The following is a 14,988-nucleotide window of genomic DNA, read 5'->3' as shown; positions in this document are numbered from 1 at the left end:
TTCCGTTTTTCAAGTATATAATCGTGTGCATATTTTTACAAATCTGTTAGTATTATTAGATTTTTGGTAAACACAAAACTAGAACTGTAGAACAAATGTTTTGTGATATCCCAGAATGAGCTGTCTTAGGGAGATCCTTTAAAAGCCATCAGAATGGTGGTTGGTTTTGGTGGGAAGAGATTTTTGGGTCATTCATAATTGGCAGCAAAAAATGTCACTTTGCTATTACATAGTATACCTGATTAATGATCTTCATAGAAATTGAATGCTTCAGCAATAAGTTGGGATGTATTTGAGTTCATCTGTAGATCTAACAAGAATTTTCTTTCCTAGTGTGGATCCAACGCGATTGCTACTTACATTTAATGTTTCGGTTAATCTGGGAGACAAATACCACAAAAACACAGCATTGCACTGGGCTGTGCTAGCAGGAAATACTACAGTTATTAGTCTTCTGTTAGAAGCTGGAGCTAATGTTGATGCTCAAAATATTAAGGTAAACGTTTGGTCTGTTTTAACTGGAAGTGGTTTGAGGCAGAAATAACAGAGCCTATGATAAATCTCAAGGATAGGTCATTGTGGGTATAGTGGGATCATGAAGATGGAGCAAAACCAATGCCACTAATGTGTCATTTGGCAGTTTCTTTCCTAACAGTGATGCATAACCACTAGTTTTGCACCATGAAAAATACTCAAGTAAATAATGTAACAATGATTATGTGTAAATATAGGCGAGTGGGGTGTGCAATTAGACTGCATGTGTGAAGACCGGTGTATTTGGATGCAAAACTGGAAACCTGACTGAGTATCTTCTAGTGAAGTTCTGAGGTGACTGTTGTTGGAGTGAGATGTGAGACATCTCTGTCCTCTTCCAGAGAGCTGACAAATTCTCTCTCTAGTCGGTCTCCCAGTGCTAGTAAGCAAACTGGAAGCCTGAAAATGCCAGTAGGAGTAAAATAAGCAAAGGGGCTCTTTTTTTGCATGTGAACTTAACTTGCCTGATTACTAGAATTTCTTAACAATGCATCTAGATTCTGTACTAACAGAGCCCGTCTCCAGCATATGTTAGACCAGCAAAACAGCTCTTAAAATTTCTGCCACAGACTTGGAGCTTCTCCAGCCTTGGAAGGTGTGCCTTTGGGATGTGGTTTTGTCCATTACCTCCAGATGCTCTGTATATCAACTTAGATGCATTTTGCTGCCCAAACTGTTTCATCTGTGGTGTCAGAGAATTCACTTTCAGAAAAAGAATTCTCTACTCAATTTCTCTGCAAATATTTGTATTTTCCACTTAAAGAGTGCTACAGGCAGAGTGGTTACACTTGAAAACACAGCTTTAATGTGTTAACACATAATTTAATTTGTTGGTCCTTTCACCATTTTTTCTACTGATTAAGATGGCCAGGGCCTATTTTGCTTGGACACAAGTGATAGAACTATATTAAAAAAAAAAAAAAAAAGTATGCATCAGTTTTCTTGAAGAGCATGGAACAGCCTTTTTAAGGGTGCAGCCAAATTTTGCTGGCAGCTTTTTAGCTCCTACATCCACTTCAGAATATCAGAAATGTTCATAATCATGAATGAAAACTCACTGGAAGAAATCATGGCTTTTTACATGTTTAAAACAAATCAGCTAGCCTCTTGCATGCACTGAGGTGTGAATATATATTATTCCTGGTCTGTAAGGTCAGTTGTGTGGATGAATTATGCTTCTAGTCTCACTTCTTGTGTTGAAAAGCTATTTTCCTATGCCACCTATGGTAAAAAAATTAAGGTATTTTTGTGGAAAAAAAATCAGTATGTCATACCTTGCTTGTCTTGACAGACTGATTAATGTGATTAGAGTTCTGAAGTCATCACCTTACCTGCATTTCTGGACTCTTATGAAATCTGTAACAAAAATTTCTGTGTTTGGCTATATGAAGAAGTATCTGCTAGCCTGCTAGTTCATGGTCTTGCCTTCTTTATTGACAGACAGCAGCAGTCAGTAGAAAAATAGGTTTTTGAACCTGCTGGATCATGATAATCTTTCCAGTCATGCCAGAAGACATGTGTCTGGTTTCACTGACCACTGCCTATCTTACGCAGTGGAGTCTAGGTTTCTTGCATGCCTTCCCAGGTTTTTAGAATCTTCAGAGGATCAAAATCATTTGAGCAATGTCAGTTTTGCCATCCAGCCTTTATAACGGATGCTGATAAGTGGTAGTAAATATATAGGAAATATGAAAATTTGGTGGATTCGTAAAGGCATATAGAAACTCAGTTTGGTGCCTCTCCTTTGACTGTTCAGCAAAAAAGTTTTCTTTGAGCCGAAAACTAATTGTTAAGTGTTTGGCTCGTGTTTCCTCAGAATTAAAAGGAATTGTGAAGGGCTTCTTTCTAATGCAGTCACTTCCAGATTTCTGCAGCGCTATCTTGTGAAGTCCTTTTCTCAGATACCCCACGGAATTCACCAAGAATGGTGGTAAAACAGCTGAGATTAAAGAAATACATTGGCTGAAAGCTGTTAATCTTCAAATGATGAAGTGACTGAAATATTAGATGCGAGGTTTGACTTTATTGTTATCAGCTCCAGTTAGTCTGTGTTAGAAAGGCACATGCTGCTGGCTGCCTAGGGTTGGAACAAACCAGGACCAGTCATCTCAGGAAGGTGTTCTTTACTTTGCATGACAGTTTGTGAAGCATTTGAACAATAGCACTCCTATTCTAGAGCAAAGCTTGATACAAGCAGTGAGTTAGTCCTGTTTTGTTATGTACCCTCCTTTTATTACACTGTACAAGAAATTAATATTTTCCTTTCGGTAGTAAGATACTTTCTTTTTTTCTTTTTGAGAAGTAGATTAATGTTAGAGTTAGAAGCTGCTTTTCAGTAATCAAAGTAGAGTGAGTTTTTTTGTTTGGTTGATTTTTTTTTTCTTGAGGAAATTATCTTGCCACACCAGTAGACAGATTGGGCAGATGAGGACAGGATTTCCCAGGGAGCCGGGTTATCACTGGGGAAAACTTGTAAATTTTATCGTTGGGGAAAACTTGTAAATTTTATTTAAGTATGAGCAGAGACTCCTTTTTTTAGTAGAGAGATATAAAGACCTAAAAGAGCTCTTAAGGTCTAAGAAAGATTTTTTTTTTTTTTTTTTTTAATCTGTAAGTGAATCATTTCTTGAACTTTAAATGTAGTTCTTGATTATGCAGTGTATCTTAGGCTTGTCCGTGGAAGTCTACGTGTACATTTCCCCATCATAATGACTCTTCAGATTATTCTTTCTATCTAAATACTTTAAATATATATTGAATATATTATTGAAGCCTTATTGCTTGCTGACAATCTTAAGTGTGTTACTAGATTAAGTTCCCCAATATATTTTTTCTTAAATTTTTAAGCAAGTCAGCCATCCACTACTCCTGTAAAGACAAGGAAAATATTAAAATGGCCAGATGATGAGAAGTATAGTCAAAGACTTCTTTAAAGCTCCCTCAATTTTTTTATCTAGGCAGTTCCTAGGTGTCTCATGGCCCTCTAGTGGAAGGGATGCTCAGCTGGACCCCAAGACAACTTCAGGATTTACTTGGGAGATCAACTCCCAGAGGGGATTGCTTGTCCACAGGTAATCTTTACAGTCTGGCTATATAAGGTGATACTAAAACAACAGCATCTCTGGAGTTTCCCAGATACAAGTAATTCAAGGTGCTATTAAACTTGTGATGAAACAGGCACCAATAGTTTGATTTCAGGCATTTCTGTTGAGAATGGAGTTCATTTAATCTGTTTAAAAAAACATATGGCTAAATAACTTTGAAGCCAAGTTAACTCAGAGAAGGTTATTCTTTTTTAACTGATTTTGCTAGTTATACTTCTGGCACAGAAGGTGTGAAAGGTCCTGTTAAGTAGCAAAAAGCTTCACCTCATAATTTGTAGTCTGTGCTATTTACTCTCCTAAAGATTTGGAGCAAGATTTCAAAGGCAAAGATGACAGTTAAGTACTCAATTCCCATTGTCTTTCTATGGGATACAGATAGCTAACTGTAGTTTTTAATCTTGGAAATCGCTTCTGTCTATAGTAATTATTGCCCTTTCTGGGTAGTTTCAGTTTCTAGTACCTGTCTCACTTTTTTTTTAGGAGGGGGCCGAGCGATGGAGGATTCAGCCATTTTTCAAGCCTCCATGAATGATTTGTTTAGGAGGGGAGTTAACTCCAGTAGAAGAGAGGAAGAGTCAAATGCAAAACTGAAGCTGGAGGTACCTGCAATTGGTTGTCTCTTGCCTCCTCTATAATTTTAGACCAAGTCAGTAACTTTTTCATTTAGCTCTCTTCCTAAATGTTTAAAAAGCAATAAAATCAAATCAGTTTGGTAGGCACCTCTGGTCCCTGTATCTTCTGCTCTGTGTTTCTCTTTTGCTTCGTCTGTTAGTCCTTTCTGAAATTACAGAAATAAAAACATGGGCCATTGCTGGCTTAGCACCCAAAATATATGAAACACAAGCTCAGAGTAAAAGCTCAGAGTTTTGAAATAAGTTGGACATGAGCACTCAGTTTATTCTTCCATGTTTTCTTCCTAGGACTTCAGTAGCTGAAATGAACCTAAGAACATTAAGTTTGTGGGAAAAAAAATCCTAGAAGCATTCCATAATATTAGTAACTTCACTCTGCCAAAAGGCAGAGAATTAACTAAGAAGTCAGGCTTTAGACTTCAGAGACTTTCCATGATCCAGTGGGTCACAAGTTCTTATTCTTTGCTTGATTTCTGCTGCCTGTCAATAGCTGAGGGGGAAGCACAGTCTTTCATTTACAGGCTAATAGACTGTGTATAGAATAGTGGAACACAGATTTGTTATATGCCAAAGGCAACAATTATTACTGTCAGGACGTACATCTTGTCAGGATCATACATTTAATATTTGACTTGTCCACACTTTTATAGTTCTGAGAGAGTGAAAAACCAAAAGGAATGAATGATGTTTGGTGTCAAGTAAGCTGCAGAGCAAAAAGTATGCCAGAATGTAGTTAAACTGATTTAAGATGTATTGTTTTTAACAGCCAATCTTCTGTTTCAAAAGTACTTCAAATGCATTTTATTTTTAAATTGGATGTTTCCCACGTTTATACTCTTGACAGGGAGAATCACCACTTGATCTTGCAAAACAAAGGAAGAATGTTTGGATGATCAATCATCTACAAGAAGCAAGACAGGCAAAGGGGTATGATAGTCCATCGTTTCTGAGAAAACTAAAAGCAGATAAGGTAAGCAGTAGTATAACACTTGCGTAGATCAATCTTACCACTGCTCTTGGTTTGGGGACCTGTGTGTTTGTTTATGGGAAGTTCAGGACTGTGGTTTCCCCACATTTCAACTTTAAGGAATGTCTTTTTATTATGGAAAAAGTAATTGCAAAAGAAAAAAAAATGTGCTTTATTTAGAGCAGGAGGAAATAAAACCCTAAGATTCCATACCCTTACTTTTAGTTTTTGTGCTAATGCAATATTAGGAAAGTATTGAGTGGTCTCGTATTGTTGGGGTAAGCCAAGGCTTTCCAAAACTGACTCTCAGGTAGCTGAGGAAAGAAGCATTTTGGGTATCCTGAGCTTTGATCTCCTCTCTAATTATGTATTGTTTATTGTTATTGGTTGAATGAAAGAAGCAGTCAGTCTTGTTGTATAATGTAATATATAAATATCTAACGTGGAGGCCTTTTGCTTCTCAGGGTATTGTTTAATACTGCAGATAGGAAGAGGCAGGAAATGAGGGTGTAAGGGTTAACATACTGCTCTAGCATGAAGAACTGTCCTCGTGCCTATTGTTTGATAACTTAAAAAGAGTTAATGTTTTCTTCTTAGTATCCATCAACACTCAGGCAGAGTGTTGTGCTGGATATTAAGTATTGGTACCACTGATTTGTTATAATTTTTTGATTTAAAGATGTATTGCATCAAGATGCTCAAAGTACTGTTACAATCTGTGCTTTAACCCTGTGGCACTATAACAGTGCAGCAAGTATTGACCTGAAGTGATTTGTACATTTCATTGTCACTGTGCTTTGATTATCTGGAAAGAGTTTAGTGCTCTCATCAGGAGATGTACACGCATAATGTAAGATAAAAAAGGTCCTATCTTTATTCGTAGATGCTTCAGTATGACTTAAAGAGTGCAGTTACGTGAGTAGTAAAAGTTCACTGAGATTGTCATGTGCTGTGCCGCAGTTTATACACTTAGGGATTCTTTAAGAAGTGCTAATGTTGCCTTGATTCTGGATTAGCAGCAAAGTCTCTAGAAGACAGTTCTAAAACAAACAAAGTTACTGATTCATAATATTATTTTAGGAAGGTTTCTTTTCCTTGCAAATTCATTGGAGGTATGTAAATACAGGAAATGAGAAAAATTTATGAAGATTTATGCCCCAGTGTAAAGCTTCCTGAGAATTTAAGTTTTCGTGACTGTTCTGTTTATCAGAGAATATTATGCAATCTGTTCCTGAAAATATAATTACTTACTGGTGTTTGTTTCTACATAGGAATTCCGTCAGAAGGTGATGCTGGGAACTCCTTTCCTAGTTATTTGGCTGGTTGGGTTTATAGCAGACCTAGACATTGATTCTTGGCTCATTAAAGGGCTGATGTATGGTGGCGTTTGGGCTATGGTGCAGTTTCTTTCAAAGTAAGTGTTTTACTGGGACACTGTCTGTTTAGTGTGCATGCAAGAAGTATTTTGCTGGCATCTTTATTGGATAGATAACCTTAAATTTCCATTTGTTGGAATTGGTCTTTATTTCTGGGAAAGATCTTGTGCAACTGTAGCTCCTGTAATGCTCTTTTGTCTTGCGAAACATGGAATTATCTTGGGTGAATACCACTGAGCTAACAGAAGCTAACAGCAGAACAGAAATTCAGTCGTTATCCAGAGGAGGGTGCTGAATGTCTGTCTACAAAGAGTTATCAGCATGAATATTACAGAAAGCAGGCAATGGAAAAGTTACTATAAAGTAATAAAGACAATGTGCAAGTGTACCATTAAAACTGGGGTTTTTTAGTAATTTAAATGCATAAAGGCATCTAAAGAGATTTATAGAGAAATTAAGTCAGAATCAGATTTCATAGCTTTTGTTATTGTGGAAAGAAGTGACTAAAGAAAAAGCCTACTTTCTGATAGTATTTTTTATACATCTTGTTACCCGAAAATAAAGACTTTCAGTTGTATTTATGATTACTTTAAATTTCTGTTAATGCACCTACAAATATATGTGCGCGCGCACACACACACACACACACACACACACACACCTAGTCATGCTCCAGTGGATTTTCAGGATCTGTAGACTACATCGTCTCTCCTTTCCTATCATTATCATGTGTGGCCAAGATTGAAGAACTTGATGTATCCCCATGCTTAGGAGCTTTCCACTTTTCTGGGGTTGGATGTCATGTTTATTTAGAACCACTTGCTTCTCTTTTCTTTCTGTTTGAAGAGGAAAATATATCTGCTCCTTAAACCAAGTTCAGAAGATTTTAGTGGACTTAGAAGACTGGGAGGGCAGTGGAAGCTTTTGCAGGATCTTGGAGATGATCTGTTTAGTCTTTTTGTCACCTCTAAGGCTGTGCAATTTGCTGGCCTCCTCTCACAGAAAAAAACTGTTTGACAATGCAGATCCTCAACTGTGCCTCCTACAGAAAGGAGGGACAAGATTTCTTCCAATCTCTCAAGATCTGTGTTTTATCAAGTTTTATATTTTTGGCCTACCTGACATGTGTTCAGGATTAACATTCTTATTTTCTCTTATCCATTGCTTAATGTTTAGTATAAATCCTTTCTGAAGTGTTTTTCACAAAGCCCAGCTGAATTAAACTTGTGCTGTTATTCTAATAGTGTTTTCCTTCTTTCTGTAGAATTTTTAGCTAATCTGCTTAGCTGTGTTTTCCTCCCTGTTTTCGCACACACACAAATGCACAGAAGTCACTGAAAGAAAGATTTGTGCAGAGTAACTACTGTGTGTCCAAATGTGTAGTCACTTACTCATCAAATGAGCTCATGTTCCTTACAGGGTTTTCTCCAAAGACCTAAGGAACTTCCACTACAGAAGAGACAGATACTGTAAGGGAGTAAAGAAGTGAAATGGAAAAACTACTCCCTGCACACATTTGTCTATGGCCGCCCTGAGGGAGCCACCAGCACAAAAAGCAAAATGAATCAATATCAGGGTGTTTAGGCAGATCATGCAGAAGCTTTATTTCAGGGAGGTTAGTTGTTTAGAGTGTTGCTTTCCACAGGTTTCACAGCAATTTCTTCTTGAATATGGAGTAGCCTAGTCATTCACCTAGTTTGTCTCAACTGTATTCAGCTTCATTCAGAAGAGGCTTTAAAATGCAAGAATGTAAGAAAGTGAAAATAATTCTGATGGCTTAATCTTTTTTTTTTTTAATTAATGTAGCAGCATTTTATCTTAGAACTTGCAAATGTAGTGATACAGGAACTGAATTAATCTGGATTTTTTTTCCAACTTTCTATTGGCAGCTGTAGCAGAAGCAAAATATTCAATAATCTGAAATATTTCAAGTATATAGGCTGGTAACACCAAGGTCTCTTAAGCTTTTTTCTTAGTGAAGTAATTTTAATGTGCAGTTTTCATTGTATGGGTTTCCAAAACATCTTTAGCACTGGAATCTCAAAAGTTAATACAATTTGCAACCACTGTTCATGTGGCTAAGAATCTTACAGGTTCCTAACTGCTTTCACAGTGTAGTTTTAGCATGAGTATTTACTCATTCTGCCTGTCTTGGCAGGTTGAAAAAGGGAATTTCTCGTGAACTTTGAACAGAAAAGGGAGGAAAATGTATTTATGGCATATTTTGCAATATCCCATATAGTACATATTTTAATAGGAAGTGTTTTCCTGAAGCAGTAGTTCAGGATTTACATTTTATAAATCGAAACTTACCGTGTGACATTGTTCTACATTACAGGTCATTCTTTGATCACTCCATGCACAGTGCACTGCCTCTTGGAATATATTTGGCAACAAAATTCTGGATGTATGTGACGTGGTTCTTTTGGTTTTGGAACGATATCCTTTTTTTGTGTATAGTAGTATTTTTTTCATGTTCATAGTATGAGGAATTACACAGCTATATCCTGCATATAATAGTAAGTAAACTAATAAAAATTTTAAAAAGGGAATCGCCACCAAACATTGCTTTCTATATTAATGGTGATTATTTTATTGCTTTAAAAATGTGCACGCTATTGCTGTGCTTTGGTAAGTAAAAGATTTTCCTCAAAATTTACTTACAGTAGTCTGCAGAATTTCCTATGCTTTACCAGCTTCTTATGTGGAGGAAATGTTAGCAGCTTTGTAAATTATTCTCTGGCTGTGAGGTGACACAATGTAATTAACTGCATTTTTTAGACACTACTTTTCTGAAAAGCTGTAGGCCACTTCATGGTCTGTATCAATTTCAGTGGAATTGGTTTCATAGTTAGATCTTCCTAAATATTTTGGAAATTCCATTTCATACAAGCTTTAGATACATTTGATAACTATATTTTAAGTTATTTTGAAAACGTGTATTAACAATATTAGATTACAGAGATTCAAAATATTGCTATCTTTTTGTGGTTTTGATTGTCTGTCTAGATATGAATTTCCCTTACTCATGGAGGTAGAAATTGATTCAGAGTTCAGTGGGGAATGTTAGTTTTCCATGGCAAGGAAATAGATTCAAATTTTTAAACAACTTTCTTGGGTATTGTAATTTCAGTAGCCAAGGAAACAAAGTAGAGATGCGATGTTTAATACAGTTCTTATGGTTGTAAATAGTTGCAGTGAATTTTATGAGGATGCTGGTGTGGCTTTTGTAGAAACTGGTTTTCTTTTCATCCTGAAAGGAATTGCCATGAAATAGGATAGTAGCAGTGCTTTTGTTTTGGCGTCTTCTTGATATGTTCTGCAAGCCTAACTAAATCAGATGTGTATTTTTGGGTTGAGAATAGAGAGGAGACCCTGCTTCCATGCTACCTTTGGCTTCCATTCTGGCAGTGTTTGCAAAGATGCTGCTGTTCATAGCAGTCCCATGCAGCTGGAAATGACTGTTACAGCATGTTAAAAATAAAAAAAGCCCAACAGCTTAAAAATTAATATCTAGTTGCTGTTAAGTTAAAAAGAATGATGCCAATATTGGTATGTCTTGAAACAGTTATTTAGAAATGCTGGTCCTACTACCAGTCTCTCTGCCTGGCCTGATTATTTTATGTTTTTACTCCAATTCACTCTTGACTGCAGAATGAGAAAAGTGAGTACAAAATGACTGTGAAAAAGATTTTCAAAAACAGTAGTTAGAAATAGAAGCTCATGTTAGCCAATGCTGTTACGTGGTTTTGGTTGCAAATGTTGAGCTACTGTGAAATGCTTTCTTGTGCCAACATAACATCAGCTTGGACCAAATCTAAGAATGTGTCCACCTTTGATTTAAAGTCCTTGACCACATTAAAATGGCTGCACAACCAACACAACTTGATGATGGCCTATCTCTTGATGTAGAAAGCTGTCCCTTAAAGCTGGCAAATTGTGAGGTTTTTATCCTGAAGCTCATACTTCCTTTTCTACCATCTTGCTTAGATTTTTATTTCTGTTAGTCATTCTCATTAAGTAGTTTGAAGTTTGGCATATTTTTTTCGTCACAGAATAATGTTAATTGTTCACTAGAAGTATAGACAATTAATTATCGTAAGGAAACCTGACTTCAGAATGTCAATAAAATACTATCCTGCTTCTGTCCCAAGTGGGTGTCTCACAACCTTTGCAACAGTCTTTTTATCACAGAAGTAGTGGTCTAAGACCTTCAGTTACTAATTACTTTCATTAGAGCTGACACAATTCTCTGACAAGCAGTTTTAGAGACCAAGTGCTTGAGGCCATCTTCCTTTAATTGGTGATTTTTAATTGGAAGTCTTTGTAATAAGATTCCAAATTCATTCTTCTTCTGGAAAATTGCCCTGTAGCTTTATTGCAAAAAAAGAAATTGCATGCCTGCTCTATTTTTATAGCACGAGGCACAGCATTGTGGTTGGATAAAGAATTCCTGTATTTTTACAGCTTTGTATGATTGCTTACAGCAGACTAGAGTACTACTTTACACTCTGTAGTGTTCAAGTGATAAAACCTGTCCTGGAAGTTTTCACAAATTGACTGTCTTTTGCTCAGGGAAGAGCGTTGTTAACCTTAAACAACTATCAGGAATTGCCTTACTGGAACTTTGTATTTTAAATAACATAAAGATCTTAATTGCTGCAAGTGCTACTTTAATATTTAGGTGTTTGTAAGAATTTTCTTTTCTTGTAGATATATTGAAGGTGTCTGGAAGATCATCAATTCTTTTGTGTTTGATCCTAATGGGACAGAAAAGAGCAGTTAATGCAATGTATCATAAAGAAAAATAAAACCAAGGACTTGCAGTGCATTTTCTTGAATTTCAGTGTGGTCACGTGAAAAATAAGTCTCTAAATTCTAAGGCTTAATGATGTGTCTTTCAAAAAGCCAATATTGAAAATGTACTGAATTTTTTGTAAATGTCTCCATTCTGTTGGATTTTTCTCAGCAGCTTCCGAGTCTGAGGTATTTGTTAAAGTAGAAATCCTATTTTTGCAGGGAATGAGGAATATGATCTGTGTATTTATGAGTCTATATATGAGTTTATGATCCTATGCCTCCCTGCCACTGTTTTGCTGCATCCCTGTAACTATGTTTTGCCTGTAACAAAGGGTAGTTATGTCTTGCTCCATTAGTATATTCTAGTTTTCTAGTGTTTGCAGAGTAGGAGCGAAAATGCCCTCAAAAATACTACGCACTAAGTCACTACATTTTAATTTAGTTTTATTTTTAAAAGAAAAAAACTTATTTAAAATTACACTTAATAATGTGGGACTAGAATTTCACATTTCGTTCTTTTTCATTAGTATTTATAGGTAGAACATTCTCTTGTGTCCTGTAAATGTCCAGGGCAGATACCAAGATCATATCTCAGTTGTTCCTGCAGTCTTTTCAGTTCCATCTGAACAAATACTGCCTGTTATGTCAAGAGGTTCTTACACTGCTCTTTCTAAGATGACAGTTTGCTGTAACCCAAAATATTCACAGTATTTTTTTTTTTGTTTCTTCTGCTTCCATTTGTTGCAAATGGGAGTGTGCAGTTTTAATTAAGCAAGCTTTTATGATTATTGCCTTAAAATAGCAATATTTTGCAGTGCTGAGATAATGAGATTGTATAAGGCAATTTATGTTTTTTTTAAAAATTCATCATTGACTAATACTGTATTGATTATCTTATTTGAAATATACTTCACCAATTCATGGGGTCTAGGTTAAAGAAAACAAACATTGCACACTTTTTAAATTAGGGATTTTAGAACAGGGTGTAAGAGAATTTATGACGATTTTCATTCTTTCACAAAGGCAATACAATACCATAGGATTTTAAAAACTGTAACAAGCTAGTTGGTACAGTTAAGCAGTTAAAAAAAATTCATATTACCAAAATTAGTTTCAGGAAAAGAGAAAAAAGCCTTGCATGCAGAAAAAAAAAGTCAGCAGCCATGTTTCTACAGGACCCAAAGACCCCAGAAATCCAAACTCTGGGCCCAGCTAGCCAGAACTTCTGTTCCCATATAAAGTCTAAATGCTTCTTCAAAAAAGTTAAAAAAAAAAAAGTTAAAAAAAGAATTCCGGGGTGGAGGAGATATGCTAACTGAATTTATTTGCAAGCTAAGGGATTCTTTTATGTCAGATAGAAATGGAGGTAGGGGGCTTTTGCAGAACTTCAGTTAATTACAAATGGATTTTGTCTAATAAATGCCTAATCAAATGAGGCTTCTCATGTAGCTATCTGCTGTTACCTACCTGGACTCTTAGATCCAGATGTACAGCTGTTATGAATTGGGGATTTGGAGCATCCTTCTTACAAGGAAAGGCTGAGGGAGTTGGGCCTGTTGAGACTCAAGAAGAGATGACTGGGAGGGGATCTCATCAATGTCTCTAAGAATCTGAAGGAAGGGTGTCAGAGGGTGTTTCCAGGCTCTGCTCACTGGTGCTAAGCAATAGGGCAAGAGGCAATGGGCAGAAACCAGTGCACAGAAAGTTCCACCTGAATATGAGAAGGAACTTCTTTACTGTGGGGGTGAGCATGCACTGGAACAGATTGCCCAGAGGGGTTATGGAGTCTCCCTCCATAATTCCAGAACTGTCTGGACACAGTCCTGTGCCGTGTGCTCTGGTATGACCCTGCCTGAGCAGGGAGGTTGGACCAGATGACCCACTGTGGTCTCTTCCAGCCTGACCCATTCTGTGATGCTGTGATTCTGGGAATTGGGAGGTTTATTAGCATGTATTTGATCTCTTGACAGCTTAGACTGGCTGCAGATTTTTCTGTGTAGGAGAAAAGGATTTTTGGTTAGTGAAAGGGCACATCTGGGTCTATAATGTGCATTTTGGCTTGATTTCAGACTTGTATGATGTCTGATAGCAGGAAGCTGCATGTATTTGGGGCCTTCTAAACAGACTACAGTTCACGATGAAAAATTAACCTATCCCATGTTTACCTCACTTAGGGCTTGTGTGGTGCTTGTTTGGTTTTAATTTTCTTTTTAATGAAATGACCTTTTTGGTTCCAATTCCTGGAATCATTTTCAGCCTCTTGTATTTGTTCTAATAATTAAAGGATATTGATTAGGACTAAAAGTAGGAAGTGTTTCCTGGGTGTTTCTGCTTTGTCTCTCAATGGAAGCTGGGGAAACTGCATAAAAGAGAGCAAACTGATGGCAAGGCAGGAGGTGTGAATGCCTGGTATATTATACATTTTGCAGCCCTTAATAATATGGTAATGTCCTTTTTCCTTGTGTAGCTGTAAATGAGGATGTTAACACAAAATGAGACACTCTCTCTAGAGAACCAATTCCCTACTCTGAAGCTATTGCAAACCTACAAGGGTTTCTTACATGTGAAGAGTTTTGAGAGATGTCTGTGATGCAAGTTGCTAAGATCTCTTTGGAAGTAAGCTTCAGAGGGGAGTTCAGCATGATTTTAGGTACCTCTAGTGTGGACATCTGTATTGAAGTTTAAGCACTCTTCGTAGCCAGTGACAAAAAATAACCACTTGTAAGGCTCTGCTTCTCTTACCTAATTTAAGTATCTTGATACCGAAGATAGACTGGACATGGCTTTTTTTCCTTTCTGATGTCGGTGAAGGTATACTGCTTGATTTAAAGTGGGTGAGATGAACCTTACAGCTGAAGTTCTATATCTACATTACATGCTGGAAATATCCTGGAGAAGAAAACTTTTAATTTCTCATGTAGTCTCCCAACTGCAGCACAAAGGTGCCTTATCTGCCACAATTTATATTGTCAGCATTGCACTCATCTGACACCACCATGATAAAAGGACAGGCAAAACAGGCTCTGTGGGGCATCTCTTATGTTCTCTCTGTATTTGAGGGAGTAAAATGGGGGAAGAGTAAGTTGAGACAATGGACAGCTGCTGTGTTACAGGTTATCCAAATTTTAGTTAGTAGAAAAACTATTCCAAAGCATTAAGGTTATAAAAACCCTCGTCGTCTTTTCCCACATCTTCTTTAAGAGTCTAGACATGATGTGTGGTAATTAGAAATTGGTCGTAAAATTGGTTTCAGTTGTACCTTTATTGTTTGTAACAGTTGTCTGATTAGGGTACATTTAATGAAAAACCAGTTTTCACTGTTGTAAAAAAAACATTTTAGTATTCTAAAGAAAATGTAATCTCTCTCTAGGTAAGCAATTCAGTTGCACCAGCTTATTTTGGCAGCAGGTAGCTTTAGAAAAAAAATAGGAAGAAGTTGGATTGTATAAATTTTGAAGTCTGAGCTTTTCATCTCTAATGTATAAAATAGAACTGTGAGTGTTTAAGTTATAGTATAGCTGATGTTTTTTCCCTCTGTTATAAACTTGCAGGAAATGTCTTGTTACTGGAAAGAT

General features: G+C 36.7%; 1 protein-coding gene across 1 annotated transcript in view; it reads left to right on the top strand.

Moving 5' to 3' along the window:
- Positions 1–14,988, top strand: part of ZDHHC17 (zinc finger DHHC-type palmitoyltransferase 17) — a 67,784-nt gene that overhangs the window by 38,121 nt on the left and 14,675 nt on the right. Inside the window, exons 7-10 of the mRNA XM_042017703.1 lie at positions 334–496; positions 5,115–5,240; positions 6,509–6,651; positions 8,952–9,052. Of these exons, the coding sequence (XP_041873637.1) occupies positions 334–496; positions 5,115–5,240; positions 6,509–6,651; positions 8,952–9,052 (533 nt within the window). The remainder of the gene's footprint in view (positions 1–333; positions 497–5,114; positions 5,241–6,508; positions 6,652–8,951; positions 9,053–14,988) is intronic.

This window comes from Corvus kubaryi, unplaced genomic scaffold (genome assembly GCF_017639235.1).
Source record: "Corvus kubaryi isolate FWS band 111438036 unplaced genomic scaffold, C.kubaryi_AGA036_p1.0 137, whole genome shotgun sequence".
Lineage (NCBI taxonomy): Eukaryota > Metazoa > Chordata > Aves > Passeriformes > Corvidae > Corvus > Corvus kubaryi.
This window is presented reverse-complemented; position numbering and strand designations above follow the sequence as displayed.